At 42.2% G+C, this 17,976-nt stretch overlaps 1 protein-coding gene across 8 annotated transcripts in view; it reads right to left on the reverse strand.

Moving 5' to 3' along the window:
* vps13c (vacuolar protein sorting 13 homolog C) overlaps nucleotides 1-17,976 on the reverse strand; it is a 180,271-nt gene that overhangs the window by 99,731 nt on the left and 62,564 nt on the right. For all 8 annotated transcript variants that reach the window (XM_075468951.1, XM_075468931.1, XM_075468960.1 and 5 more), the window contains 2 exons: nucleotides 5,742-5,858; nucleotides 5,563-5,666 (listed from right to left, as the gene is read on the reverse strand). In XM_075468951.1, coding sequence (XP_075325066.1) covers nucleotides 5,563-5,666; nucleotides 5,742-5,858 — 221 coding nt within the window. The remainder of the gene's footprint in view (nucleotides 1-5,562; nucleotides 5,667-5,741; nucleotides 5,859-17,976) is intronic.

The raw sequence follows: 17,976 nt of genomic DNA on the forward strand, positions 1-17,976 counted from the left end.
TGTTCTGACATGTTTGCGTGTGTTCAGACGTGTTCTTACATGTTCTTACATGTTTGTGTGTGTTCTGACGTATTCTGACATCTTCTTATATGTTTGTGTGTGTTCTGACGTTTTCTGACATGTTCTTACATGTTTGCGTGTGTTCAGAGGTGTTCTTACATGTTCTGACATGTTTGCGTGTGTTCTGACGTGTTCTGACATGTTTGCGTGTGTTCTGACGTGTTCTGACATGTTTGCGTGTGTTCTGACGTGTTCTGACATGTTTGCGTGTGTTCAGATGTGTTCTTACATGTTTGCGTGTGTTCTGACATGTTCTTACATGTTTGTGTGTGTTCTGACGTGTTCTGACATCTTCTTACATGTTTGTGTGTGTTCTGACGTTTTCTGACATGTTCTTACATGTTTGCGTGTGTTCTGACATGTTCTTACATGTTTATGTGTGATCTGACGTGTTCTGACATGTTTGCGTGTGTTCAGAGGTGTTCTTACATGTTCTTACATGTTTGCGTGTGTTCTGACGTGTTCTGACATGTTTGCGTGTGTTCAGAGGTGTTCTTACATGTTCTTACATGTTTGCATGTGTTCTGACATGTTTGCGTGTGTTCAGATGTGTTCTTACATGTTTGTGTGTGTTCTGACGTGTTCTGAAATCTTCATACATGTTTGTGTGTGTTCTGACGTTTTCTGACATGTTCTTACATGTTTGCGTGTGTTCTGACATGTTATTACATGTTTGTGTGTGTCCTGACGTGTTCTGACATCTTCTTACGTGTTTGTGTGTGTTCTGACGTTTTCTGACGTGTTCTTACATGTTTGCGTGTGTTCTGACATGTTCTTACATGTTTGCGTGTGTTCAGACGTGTTCTTACATGTTCTTACATGTTTGTGTGTGTTCTGACGTATTCTGACATCTTCTTATATGTTTGTGTGTGTTCTGACGTTTTCTGACATGTTCTTACATGTTTGCGTGTGTTCTGACATGTTCTTACATGTTTGCGTGTGTTCTGAGGTGTTCTGACATGTTTGCGTGTGTTCAGACGTGTTCTTACATGTTTGCGTGTGTTCTGACGTGTTCTGACATGTTTGCGTGTGTTCAGACGTGTTCTTACATGTTTGCGTGTGTTCTGACGTGTTCTGACATGTTTGCGTGTGTTCAGATGTGTTCTTACATGTTTGTGTGTGTTCTGACGTGTTCTGACATCTTCTTACATGTTTGTGTGTGTTCTGACGTTTTCTGACATGTTCTTACATGTTTGCGTGTGTTCTGAGAAGTTCTTACATGTTTGTGTGTGATCTGACGTGTTCTGACATGTTCTTACATGTTTGCGTGTGTTCTGACATGTTCTTACATGTTTGTGTGTGATCTGACGTGTTCTGACATGTTCTTACATGTTTGCGTGTGTTCTGACATGTTCTTACATGTTTGTGTGTGTTCTGACATGTTCTTACATGTTAATACATGTTTGTGTGTATTCTGACGTTTTCTGACATGTTCTTACATGTTTGCGTGTGTTCTGACATGTTCTTACATGTTTGTGTGTGTTCTGACGTGTTCTGACATGTTCTTACATGTTTGTGTGTGTTCTGACGTGTTCTGACATGTTTGTGTGTGTTCTGACGTGTTCTGACATGTTTGCGTGTGTTCAGATGTGTTCTTACATGTTTGCGTGTGTTCTGACGTTCTTACATGTTTGTGTGTGTTCTGACGTGTTCTGACTGTTCTCATATGTTTGTGTGTGTTCTGACGTGTTCTGACGTGTTCTGACATGTTCTTACATGTTTGTGTGTGTTCTGACGTGTTCTGACATGTTCTTACATGTTTGCGTGTGTTTAGACGTGTTCTTACATGTTCTTACATGTTTGCGTGTGTTCTGACATGTTTGCGTGTGTTCAGATGTGTTCTTACATGTTTGCGTGTGTTCTGACATGTTCTTACATGTTTGTGTGTGTTCTGGTGTTCTGACTGTTCTTACATGTTTGTGTGTGTTCTGACGTGTTCTGACGTGTTCTGACGTGTTCTGACATCTTCTTACATGTTTGTGTGTGTTCTGACGTGTTCTGACGTGTTCTGACGTTTTCTGACATGTTCTTACATGTTTGCGTGTGTTCTGACATGTTCTTACATGTTTGTGTGTGTTCTGACGTGTTCTGACATGTTCTTACATGTTTGCGTGTTTAGATGTGTTCTTACATGTTTGTGTGTGTTCTGACGTGTTCTGACATGTTAATACATGTTTGCGTGTGTTCTGACATGTTCTTACATGTTTGTGTGTGTTCTGACGTTTTCTGACATGTTCTTACATGTTTGCGTGTGTTCTGAGGTGTTCTGACATGTTTGCGTGTGTTCAGACGTGTTCTTACATGTTTGCGTGTGTTCTGACGTGTTCTGACATGTTTGCGTGTGTTCAGACGTGTTCTTACATGTTCTTACATGTTTGCGTGTGTTCTGACGTGTTCTGACATGTTTGCGTGTGTTCAGACGTGTTCTGACATCTTCTTACATGTTTGTGTGTGTTCTGACGTTTTCTGACATGTTCTTACATGTTTGCGTGTGTTCTGAGGTGTTCTGACATGTTTGCGTGTGTTCAGACGTGTTCTTACATGTTTGCGTGTGTTCAGACGTGTTCTTACATGTTTTTACATGTTTGTGTGTGTTCTGACGTGTTCTGACATGTTAATAGATGTTTGCGTGTGTTCTGACATGTTCTTACATGTTTGTGTGTGTTCTGACGTTTTCTGACATGTTCTTACATGTTTGCGTGTGTTCCGAGGTGTTCTGACATGTTTGCGTGTGTTCAGACGTGTTCTTACATGTTTGCGTGTGTTCTGACGTGTTCTGACATGTTTGCGTGTGTTCAGACGTGTTCTTACATGTTCTTACATGTTTGCGTGTGTTCTGACGTGTTCTGACATGTTTGCGTGTGTTCAGACGTGTTCTTACATGTTTGTGTGTGTTCTGACGTGTTCTGACATCTTCTTACATGTTTGTGTGTGTTCTGACGTTTTCTGACGTGTTCTTACATGTTTGCGTGTGTTCTGAGGTGTTCTGACATGTTTGCGTGTGTTCAGACGTGTTCTTACATGTTTGCGTGTGTTCTGACATGTTCTTACATGTTCTTACATGTTTGCGTGTGTTCTGACGTGTTCTGACATGTTTGCGTGTGTTCAGATGTGTTCTTACATGTTTGCGTGTGTTCTGACATGTTCTGACATCTTCTGACATGTTTGTGTGTGTTCTGACGTTTTCTGACATGTTCTTACATGTTTGCGTGTGTTCTGAGAAGTTCTTACATGTTTGTGTGTGATCTGACGTGTTCTGACATGTTCTTACATGTTTGTGTGTGTTTAGACGTGTTCTGACATGTTCTTACATGTTTGTGTGTGTTCTGACGTGTTCTGACATGTTAATACATGTTTGTGTGTGTTCTGACGTTTTCTGACATGTTCTTACATGTTTGCGTGTGTTCTGACATGTTCTTACATGTTTGCGTGTGTTTAGACGTGTTCTGACATGTTTGTGTGTGTTCTGACGTGTTCTGACATGTTCTTACATATTTGTGTGTGTTCTGACGTGTTCTGACATGTTAATACATGTTTGTGTGTGTTCTGACGTGTTCTGACATGTTCTTACATGTTTGTGTGTGTTCTGACGTTTTCTGACATGTTCTTACATGTTTGTGTGTGTTCTGACGTGTTCTGACATGTTCTTACATGTTTGTGTGTGTTTAGACGTGTTCTGACATGTTTGCGTGTGTTCAGATGTGTTCTTACATGTTTGTGTGTTTTCTGACGTGTTCTGACATGTTCTTACATGTTTGCGTGTGTTTAGACGTGTTCTGACATGTTAACACATGTTTGTGTGTGTTCTGACGTGTTCTGACATGTTAACACATGTTTGTGTGTGTTCTGACGTTTTCTGACATGTTTGCGTGTGTTCTGACATGTTCTTACATGTTTGTGTGTGTTCTGACGTGTTCTGACATGTTCTTACATGTTTGCGTGTGTTTAGACATGTTCTTACATGTTCTTACATGTTTGCGTGTGTTCTGACGTGTTCTGACATGTTTGCGTGTGTTCAGATGTGTTCTTACATGTTTGCGTGTGTTCTGACATGTTCTTACATGTTTGTGTTTTCTGACGTGTTCTGACTGTTCTTACATGTTTGTGTGTGTTCTGACGTTTTCTGACATGTTCTTACATGTTTGCGTGTGTTCTGAGGTGTTCTGACATGTTTGCGTGTGTTCAGACGTGTTCTTACATGTTTGCGTGTGTTCAGACGTGTTCTTACATGTTCTTACATGTTTGCGTGTGTTCTGACGTGTTCTGACATGTTTGCGTGTGTTCAGACGTGTTCTTACATGTTTGTGTGTGTTCTGACGTGTTCTGACATCTTCTTACATGTTTGTGTGTGTTCTGACGTGTTCTTACATGTTCTTACATGTTTGCGTGTGTTCAGATGTGTTCTTACATGTTTGCGTGTGTTCTGACATGTTCTTACATGTTTGTGTGTGTTCTGACGTGTTCTGACATCTTCTGACATGTTTGTGTGTGTTCTGACGTTTTCTGACATGTTCTTACATGTTTGCGTGTGTTCTGAGAAGTTCTTACATGTTTGTGTGTGATCTGACGTGTTCTGACATGTTCTTACATGTTTGTGTGTGTTCTGACATGTTCTTACATGTTTGCGTGTGTTTAGACGTGTTCTGACATGTTCTTACATGTTTGTGTGTGTTCTGACGTGTTCTGACATGTTAATACATGTTTGTGTGTGTTCTGACGTTTTCTGACATGTTCTTACATGTTTGCGTGTGTTCTGACATGTTCTTACATGTTTGTGTGTGTTCTGACGTTTTCTGACATGTTCTTACATGTTTGTGTGTGTTCTGACGTGTTCTGACATGTTCTTACATGTTTGTGTGTGTTTATACGTGTTCTGACATGTTTGCGTGTGTTCAGATGTGTTCTTACATGTTTGTGTGTGTTCTGACGTGTTCTGACATGTTCTTACATGTTTGTGTGTTTTCTGACGTGTTCTGACATGTTCTTACATGTTAGCGTGTGTTTAGACGTGTTCTGACATGTTAACACATGTTTGTGTGTGTTCTGACGTTTTCTGACATGTTTGCGTGTGTTCTGACATGTTCTTACATGTTTGTGTGTGTTCTGACATGTTTGCGTGTGTTCAGATGTGTTCTTACATGTTTGCGTGTGTTCTGACATGTTCTTACATGTTTGTGTTTTCTGACGTGTTCTAACTGTTCTTACATGTTTGTGTGTGTTCTGACGTGTTCTGACTGTTCTTACATGTTTGTGTGTGTTCTGACGTTTTCTGACATGTTCTTACATGTTTGCGTGTGTTCTGACATGTTCTTACATGTTTGTGTGTGTTCTGACGTGTTCTGACATGTTCTTATATGTTTGCGTGTTTAGATGTGTTCTTACATGTTTGTGTGTGTTCTGACGTTTTCTGACATGTTCTTACATGTTTGTGTGTGTTCTGACGTTTTCAGACATGTTCTTACATGTTTGCGTGTGTTCAGACGTGTTCTGGCGTGTTCTCACCTTTCTGTGGATGGTGCTTGGGTTGGCATCGGTAACCACGATGTCTTGGAGACGCGCGGTAACCTCCGTGTTCTGCGCCTGCATCAACACCGACGCGTGGATTCCTGCGGGGACACCACATTTATAGCTGGAAGTCACATGACTCGGTTTGTTCTGGGCTCACAGTGAAAAATTCATACCTTGGATTCTGATGTCTGCGATATTTTGGTGGTCGTCGCACACCTCCACACGGAAACAGCCCAACACGGCGAACAGCTTGAAGCTGAAGATGTCGTCGTCTTTAACATCTTTAGACACTGCAGAGACGAAAAAACCTGACCATCATCTGACCATCATCTGACCATCTAACCATCATCAGACCATCATCTGACCATCATCTAACCATCTGACCATCATCTGACCATCATCTGACCATCATCTAACCATCTAACCATCATCTGACCATCATCTAACCATCATCTAACCATTATCTGACCATCTAACCATCATCTGACCATCTGACCATCATCTAACCATCATCTGATCATCTGACCATCATCTGACCATCTGACCATCATCTAACCATCATCTGACCATCTGACCATCATCTGACCATCATCTGACCATCATCTAACCATGATCTAACCATCATCTGACCATCTAACCATCATCTAACCATCATCTGACCATCATCTAACCAGCATCTGACCATCTAACCATCATCTAAACATCATCTGACCATCATCTGACCATCATCTGACTATCATCTCACCATCTGACCATCATCTGACCATCATCTGACCATCATCTGACCATCTGACCATCATCTAACCATCATCTGACCATCTGACCATCATCTGACCATCTGACCATCATCTGACCATCATCTAACCATCATCTGACCATCATCTGACCATCTGACCATCATCTGACCCTCTGACCATCATCTGACCATCATCTGACCATCATCTGACCATCATCTAACCATCATCTGACCATCATCTAACCATCATCTGACCATCATCTGACCATCATCTAACCATCATCTGACCATCATCTAACCATCATCTGACCATCATCTAACCATCATCTGACCATCATCTGACCATCTGACCATCATCTGACCATCATCTGACCATCTGACCATCATCTGACCATCATCTGACCATCATCTGACCATCATCTGACCATCTGACCATCATCTGACCATCATCTAACCATCATCTGACCATCTGACCATCATCTGACCATCATCTAACCATCATCTGACCATCATCTAACCATCATCTGACCATCATCTAACCATCATCTGACCATCTGACCATCATCTGACCATCATCTAACCATCATCTAACCATCATCTGACCATCATCTGACCATCTGACCATCTGACCATCATCTAACCATCATCTCACCATCTGACCATCATCTAACCATCATCTGACCCTCTGACCATCATCTGACCATCATCTGACCATCATCTGACCATCTGACCATCATCTAACCATCATCTGACCATCATCTAACCATCATCTGACCATCTGACCATCATCTAACCATCATCTGACCATCATCTAACCATCATCTGACCATCTGACCATCATCTGACCATCATCTGACCATCTGACCATCATCTAACCATCATCTAACCATCATCTGACCATCATCTAACCATCATCTGACCATCTGACCATCATCTAACCATCATCTGACCATCTGACCATCATCTAACCATCATCTGACCCTCTGACCATCATCTGACCATCATCTGACCATCATCTGACCATCATCTGACCATCTGACCATCATCTAACCATCAACTGACCATCATCTAACCATCATCTGACCATCATCTAACCATCATCTGACCATCTGACCATCATCTGACCATCATCTAACCAACATCTAACCATCATCTAACCATCATCTGACCATCATCTAACCATCATCTGACCATCTGACCATCATCTGACAATCATCTAACCATCATCTGACCATCATCTAACCATCATCTGACCATCTGACCATCATCTGACCATCATCTAACCATCATCTAACCATCATCTAACCATCTGACCATCATCTAACCATCATCTAACCATCATCTGACCATAATCTAACCATCATCTGACCATCATCTGACCATCTGACCATCATCTGACCATCATCTAACCATCGTCTGACCATCATCTGACCATCATCTGACCATCTGACCATCATCTAACCATCGTCTGACCATCATCTGACCATCATCTGACCATCATCTAACCATCATCTGACCATCATCTAACCATCAGCTAACCATCATCTGACCATCATCTGACCATCATCTGACCATCATCTGACCATCATCTAACCATCATCTGACCATCATCTAACCATCATCTGATCATCTGACCATCATCTGACCATCTGACCATCATCTGACCATCATCTAACCATCATCTGACCATCTGACCATCATCTGACCATCATCTAACCATCTGACCATCATCTGACCATCATCTAACCATCATCTGACCATCTGACCATCATCTGACCATCATCTAACCATCATCTGACCATCTGACCATCATCTGACCATCATCTAACCATCATCTGACCATCTAACCATCATCTGACCATCATCTAACCATCATCTGACCATCATCTGACCATCTGACCATCATCTAACCATCATCTAACCATCATCTGACCATCTGACCATCATCTAACCATCATCTCACCATCTGACCATCATCTAACCATCATCTGACCCTCTGACCATCATCTGACCATCATCTGACCATCATCTAACCATCATCTGACCATCATCTGACCATCTGACCATCATCTGACCATCATCTAACCATCGTCTGACCATCATCTGACCATCATCTGACCATCTGACCATCATCTAACCATCATCTGACCATAATCTAACCATCATCTGACCATCATCTGACCATCTGACCATCATCTGACCATCATCTAACCATCGTCTGACCATCATCTGACCATCATCTGACCATCTGACCATCATCTAACCATCGTCTGACCATCATCTGACCATCATCTGACCATCATCTAACCATCATCTGACCATCATCTAACCATCAGCTAACCATCATCTGACCATCATCTGACCATCATCTGACCATCATCTGACCATCATCTAACCATCATCTGACCATCATCTAACCATCATCTGATCATCTGACCATCATCTGACCATCTGACCATCATCTGACCATCATCTAACCATCATCTGACCATCTGACCATCATCTGACCATCATCTAACCATCTGACCATCATCTGACCATCATCTAACCATCATCTGACCATCTGACCATCATCTGACCATCATCTAACCATCATCTGACCATCTGACCATCATCTGACCATCATCTAACCATCATCTGACCATCTAACCATCATCTGACCATCATCTAACCATCATCTGACCATCATCTGACCATCTGACCATCATCTAACCATCATCTAACCATCATCTGACCATCTGACCATCATCTAACCATCATCTCACCATCTGACCATCATCTAACCATCATCTGACCCTCTGACCATCATCTGACCATCATCTGACCATCATCTGACCATCTGACCATCATCTAACCATCATCTGACCATCATCTAACCATCATCTGACCATCTGACCATCATCTAACCATCATCTGACCATCATCTAACCATCATCTGACAATCATCTGACCATCTGACCATCATCTAACCATCATCTGACCATCTGACCATCATCTAACCATCATCTGACCATCATCTAACCATCATCTGACCATCTGACCATCATCTGACCATCATCTGACCATCTGACCATCATCTAACCATCATCTAACCATCATCTGACCATCATCTAACCATCATCTGACCATCTGACCATCATCTAACCATCATCTGACCATCTGACCATCATCTAACCATCATCTGACCCTCTGAACATCATCTGACCATCATCTGACCATCATCTGACCATCATCTGACCATCTGACCATCATCTAACCATCAACTGACCATCATCTAACCATCATCTGACCATCATCTAACCATCATCTGACCATCTGACCATCATCTGACCATCATCTAACCATCATCTAACCATCATCTAACCATCATCTGACCATCATCTAACCATCATCTGACCATCTGACCATCATCTGACAATCATCTAACCATCATCTGACCATCATCTGACCATCATCTGACCATCTGACCATCATCTGACCATCATCTAACCATCATCTAACCATCATCTGACCATCATCTAACCATCTGACCATCATCTGACAATCATCTAACCATCATCTAACCATCATCTGACCATAATCTAACCATCATCTGACCATCATCTGACCATCATCTAACCATCTGACCATCATCTAACCATCTGACCATCATCTAACCATCATCTAACCATCATCTGACCATAATCTAACCATCATCTGACCATCATCTGACCATCTGACCATCATCTGACCATCATCTGACCATCATCTAACCATCGTCTGACCATCATCTGACCATCATCTGACCATCTGACCATCATCTGACCATCATCTGACCATCATCTGACCATCATCTAACCATCATCTGACCATCATCTGACCATCATCTGACCATCATCTGACCATCATCTAACCATCATCTGACCATCATCTAACCATCATCTGACCATCATCTGACCATCATCTGACCATCATCTGACCATCATCTGACCATCATCTAACCATCATCTGACCATCATCTAACCATCATCTAACCATCTAACCATCATCTGACCATCATCTGACCATCATCTAACCATCTAACCATCATCTGACCATCATCTAACCATCATCTAACCATTATCTGACCATCTAACCATCATCTGACCATCTGACCATCATCTAACCATCATCTGATCATCTGACCATCATCTGACCATCATCTGACCATCTGACCATCATCTAACCATCATCTGACCATCTGACCATCATCTGACCATCATCTGACCATCATCTAACCATGATCTAACCATCATCTGACCATCTAACCATCATCTAACCATCATCTGACCATCATCTAACCATCATCTGACCATCTAACCATCATCTAAACATCATCTGACCATCATCTGACCATCATCTGACCATCATCTCACCATCTGACCATCATCTGACCATCATCTGACCATCATCTAACCATCTGACCATCATCTGACCATCTGACCATCATCTAACCATCATCTGACCATCTGACCATCATCTGACCATCTGACCATCATCTAACCATCATCTGACCATCTGACCATCATCTGACCATCTGACCATCATCTGACCATCATCTAACCATCATCTGACCATCTGACCATCATCTAACCATCATCTGACCATCTGACCATCATCTGACCCTCTGACCATCATCTGACCATCATCTGACCATCATCTAACCATCATCTGACCATCATCTAACCATCATCTAACCATCATCTGACCATCATCTGACCATCATCTAACCATCATCTGACCATCATCTGACCATCATCTAACCATCATCTGACCATCTGACCATCATCTGACAATCATCTAACCATCATCTGACCATCATCTAACCATCATCTGACCATCATCTGACCATCTGACCATCATCTGACCATCATCTGACCATCTGACCATCATCTGACCATCATCTGACCATCATCTGACCATCTGACCATCATCTGACCATCTGACCATCATCTGACCATCATCTGACCATCATCTGACCATCTGACCATCATCTGACCATCATCTGACCATCATCTGACCATCTGACCATCATCTGACCATCATCTGACCATCATCTGACCATCTGACCATCATCTGACCATCATCTAACCATCATCTGACCATCATCTAACCATCATCTAACCATCATCTGACCATCTGACCATCATCTAACCATCATCTCAACATCTGACCATCATCTAACCATCATCTGACCCTCTGACCATCATCTGACCATCATCTGACCATCATCTGACCATCATCTGACCATCTGACCATCATCTAACCATCATCTGACCATCATCTAACCATCATCTGACCATCTGACCATCATCTAACCATCATCTGACCATCATCTAACCATCATCTGACAATCATATAACCATCTGACCATCATCTAACCATCATCTGACCATCTGACCATCATCTAACCATCATCTGACCATCATCTAACCATCATCTGACCATCTGACCATCATCTGACCATCATCTGACCATCTGACCATCATCTAACCATCATCTAACCATCATCTGACCATCATCTAACCATCATCTAACCATCATCTGACAATCATCTGACCATCTGACCATCATCTAACCATCATCTGACCATCTGACCATCATCTAACCATCATCTGACCATCATCTAACCATCATCTGACCATCATCTAACCATCATCTGACCATCTGACCATCATCTGACCATCATCTGACCATCTGACCATCATCGAACCATCATCTAACCATCATCTGACCATCATCTAACCATCATCTGACCATCTGACCATCATCTAACCATCATCTGACCATCTGACCATCATCTAACCATCATCTGACCCTCTGACCATCATCTGACCATCATCTGACCATCATCTGACCATCATCTGACCATCTGACCATCATCTAACCATCAACTGACCATCATCTAACCATCATCTGACCATCATCTAACCATCATCTGACCATCTGACCATCATCTGACCATCATCTAACCATCATCTAACCATCATCTAACCATCATCTGACCATCATCTAACCATCATCTGACCATCTGACCATCATCTGACAATCATCTAACCATCATCTGACCATCATCTAACCATCATCTGACCATCTGACCATCATCTGACCATCATCTAACCATCATCTAACCATCATCTGACCATCATCTGACCATCATCTAACCATCATCTAACCATCATCTAACCATCATCTGACCATCATCTAACCATCATCTGACCATCTGACCATCATCTGACAATCATCTAACCATCATCTAACCATCATCTGACCATCTAACCATCATCTAACCATCATCTGACCATCATCTGACCATCATCTAACCATCTGACCATCATCTAACCATCATCTAACCATCATCTAACCATCTGACCATCATCTAACCATCATCTAACCATCATCTGACCATAATCTAACCATCATCTGACCATCATCTGACCATCTGACCATCATCTGACCATCATCTAACCATCGTCTGACCATCATCTGACCATCATCTGACCATCTGACCATCATCTAACCATCGTCTGACCATCATCTGACCATCATCTGACCATCATCTAACCATCATCTGACCATCATCTAACCATCAGCTAACCATCATCTGACCATCATCTGACCATCATCTGACCATCATCTAACCATCATCTGACCATCATCTAACCATCATCTGATCATCTGACCATCATCTGACCATCTGACCATCATCTGACCATCATCTAACCATCATCTGACCATCTGACCATCATCTGACCATCATCTAACCATCTGACCATCATCTGACCATCATCTAACCATCATCTGACCATCTGACCATCATCTGACCATCATCTAACCATCATCTGACCATCTGACCATCATCTGACCATCATCTAACCATCATCTGACCATCTAACCATCATCTGACCATCATCTAACCATCATCTGACCATCATCTGACCATCTGACCATCATCTAACCATCATCTAACCATCATCTGACCATCTGACCATCATCTAACCATCATCTCACCATCTGACCATCATCTAACCATCATCTGACCCTCTGACCATCATCTGACCATCATCTGACCATCATCTGACCATCTGACCATCATCTAACCATCATCTGACCATCATCTAACCATCATCTGACCATCTGACCATCATCTAACCATCATCTGACCATCATCTAACCATCATCTGACAATCATCTGACCATCTGACCATCATCTAACCATCATCTGACCATCTGACCATCATCTAACCATCATCTGACCATCATCTAACCATCATCTGACCATCTGACCATCATCTGACCATCATCTGACCATCTGACCATCATCTAACCATCATCTAACCATCATCTGACCATCATCTAACCATCATCTGACCATCTGACCATCATCTAACCATCATCTGACCATCTGACCATCATCTAACCATCATCTGACCCTCTGAACATCATCTGACCATCATCTGACCATCATCTGACCATCATCTGACCATCTGACCATCATCTAACCATCAACTGACCATCATCTAACCATCATCTGACCATCATCTAACCATCATCTGACCATCTGACCATCATCTGACCATCATCTAACCATCATCTAACCATCATCTGACCATCTGACCATCATCTGACAATCATCTAACCATCATCTGACCATCATCTGACCATCATCTGACCATCTGACCATCATCTGACCATCATCTAACCATCATCTAACCATCATCTAACCATCTGACCATCATCTGACAATCATCTAACCATCATCTAACCATCATCTGACCATAATCTAACCATCATCTGACCATCATCTGACCATCATCTAACCATCTGACCATCATCTAACCATCTGACCATCATCTAACCATCATCTAACCATCATCTGACCATAATCTAACCATCATCTGACCATCATCTGACCATCTGACCATCATCTGACCATCATCTGACCATCATCTAACCATCGTCTGACCATCATCTGACCATCATCTGACCATCTGACCATCATCTGACCATCATCTGACCATCATCTAACCATCATCTGACCATCATCTGACCATCATCTAACCATCATCTGACCATCATCTGACCATCATCTGACCATCATCTGACCATCATCTGACCATCATCTAACCATCATCTAACCATCATCTAACCATCTAACCATCATCTGACCATCATCTGACCATCATCTAAACATCTAACCATCATCTGACCATCATCTAACCATCATCTAACCATTATCTGACCATCTAACCATCATCTGACCATCTGACCATCATCTAACCATCATCTGATCATCTGACCATCATCTGACCATCATCTGACCATCTGACCATCATCTAACCATCATCTGACCATCTGACCATCATCTGACCATCATCTAACCATGATCTAACCATCATCTGACCATCTAACCATCATCTAACCATCATCTGACCATCATCTAACCATCATCTGACCATCTAACCATCATCTAAACATCATCTGACCATCATCTGACTATCATCTGACCATCATCTCACCATCTGACCATCATCTGACCATCATCTGACCATCATCTAACCATCTGACCATCATCTGACGATCTGACCATCATCTAACCATCATCTGACCATCTGACCATCATCTGACCATCTGACCATCATCTAACCATCATCTGACCATCTGACCATCATCTGACCATCTGACCATCATCTGACCATCATCTAACCATCATCTGACCATCTGACCATCATCTAACCATCATCTGACCATCTGACCATCATCTGACCCTCTGACCATCATCTGACCATCATCTGACCATCATCTAACCATCATCTGACCATCATCTAACCATCATCTAACCATCATCTGACCATCATCTAACCATCATCTGACCATCATCTGACCATCATCTAACCATCATCTGACCATCTGACCATCATCTGACAATCATCTAACCATCATCTGACCATCATCTAACCATCATCTGACCATCATCTGACCATCTGACCATCATCTGACCATCATCTGACCATCTGACCATCATCTGACCATCATCTGACCATCATCTGACCATCATCTGACCATCTGACCATCATCTGACCATCATCTGACCATCTGACCATCATCTGACCATCATCTGACCATCATCTGACCATCATCTGACCATCATCTGACCATCTGACCATCATCTGACCATCATCTAACCATCATCTGACCATCATCTAACCATCATCTGACCATCTGACCATCATCTAACCATAATCTGACCATCATCTCAACATCTGACCATCATCTAACCATCATCTGACCCTCTGACCATCATCTGACCATCATCTGACCATCATCTGACCATCATCTGACCATCTGACCATCATCTAACCATCATCTGACCATCATCTAACCATCATCTGACCATCTGACCATCATCTAACCATCATCTAACCATCATCTCAACATCTGACCATCATCTAACCATCATCTGACCCTCTGACCATCATCTGACCATCATCTGACCATCATCTGACCATCATCTGACCATCTGACCATCATCTAACCATCATCTGACCATCATCTAACCATCATCTGACCATCTGACCATCATCTAACCATCATCTGACCATCATCTAACCATCATCTGACCATCATCTAACCATCATCTGACAATCATATAACCATCTGACCATCATCTAACCATCATCTGACCATCTGACCATCATCTAACCATCATCTGACCATCATCTAACCATCATCTGACAATCATCTAACCATCATCTGACCATCTGACCATCATCTGACCATCATCTGACCATCTGACCATCATCTAACCATCATCTAACCATCATCTGACCATCATCTAACCATCATCTAACCATCATCTGACAATCATCTGACCATCTGACCATCATCTAACCATCATCTGACCATCTGACCATCATCTAACCATCATCTGACCATCATCTAACCATCATCTGACCATCTGACCATCATCTGACCATCATCTGACCATCTGACCATCATCTAACCATCATCTAACCATCATCTGACCATCATCTAACCATCATCTGACCATCTGACCATCATCTAACCATCATCTGACCATCTGACCATCATCTAACCATCATCTGACCCTCTGACCATCATCTGACCATCATCTGACCATCATCTGACCATCATCTGACCATCTGACCATCATCTAACCATCAACTGACCATCATCTAACCATCATCTGACCATCATCTAACCATCATCTGACCATCTGACCATCATCTGACCATCATCTAACCATCATCTAACCATCATCTAACCATCATCTGACCATCATCTAACCATCATCTGACCATCTGACCATCATCTGACAATCATCTAACCATCATCTGACCATCATCTAACCATCATCTGACCATCTGACCATCATCTGACCATCATCTAACCATCATCTAACCATCATCTGACCATCATCTGACCATCATCTAACCATCATCTAACCATCATCTAACCATCATCTGACCATCATCTAACCATCATCTGACCATCTGACCATCATCTGACAATCATCTAACCATCATCTGACCATCTAACCATCATCTAACCATCATCTGACCATCATCTGACCATCATCTAACCATCTGACCATCATCTAACCATCATCTAACCATCATCTGACCATAATCTAACCATCATCTGACCATCTGACCATCATCTGACCATCATCTAACCATCGTCTGACCATCATCTGACCATCATCTGACCATCATCTGACCATCTGACCATCATCTGACCATCATCTGACCATCATCTGACCATCATCTAACCATCTGACCATCATCTGACCATCATCTGACCATCATCTAACCATCATCTGACCATCATCTAACCATCATCTGACATCATCTGACCATCATCTAACCATCATCTGACCATCATCTAACCATCATCTAACCATCATCTGACCATCATCTGACCATCATCTAACCATCATCTAACCATCATCTAACCATCATCTGACATCATCTGACCATCATCTAACCATCATCTAACCATCATCTAACCATCATCTGACCATCATCTAACCATCTGACCATCATCTGACCATCATCTGACCATCATCTGACCATCTGACCATCATCTAACCATCAACTGACCATCATCTAACCATCATCTGACCATCATCTAACCATCATCTGACCATCTGACCATCATCTGACCATCATCTAACCATCATCTAACCATCATCTAACCATCATCTGACCATCATCTAACCATCATCTGACCATCTGACCATCATCTGACAATCATCTAACCATCATCTGACCATCATCTAACCATCATCTGACCATCTGACCATCATCTGACCATCATCTAACCATCATCTAACCATCATCTGACCATCATCTGACCATCATCTGACCATCATCTAACCATCATCTGACCATCATCTGACCATCATCTAACCATCATCTGACCATCTGACCATCATCTGACAATCATCTAACCATCATCTGACCATCATCTAACCATCATCTGACCATCATCTGACCATCTGACCATCATCTGACCATCATCTGACCATCTGACCATCATCTGACCATCATCTGACCATCATCTGACCATCTGACCATCATCTGACCATCATCTGACCATCTGACCATCATCTGACCATCATCTGACCATCA

The sequence above is a fragment of the Odontesthes bonariensis genome, chromosome 1, assembly GCF_027942865.1.
Source record: "Odontesthes bonariensis isolate fOdoBon6 chromosome 1, fOdoBon6.hap1, whole genome shotgun sequence".
Lineage (NCBI taxonomy): Eukaryota > Metazoa > Chordata > Actinopteri > Atheriniformes > Atherinopsidae > Odontesthes > Odontesthes bonariensis.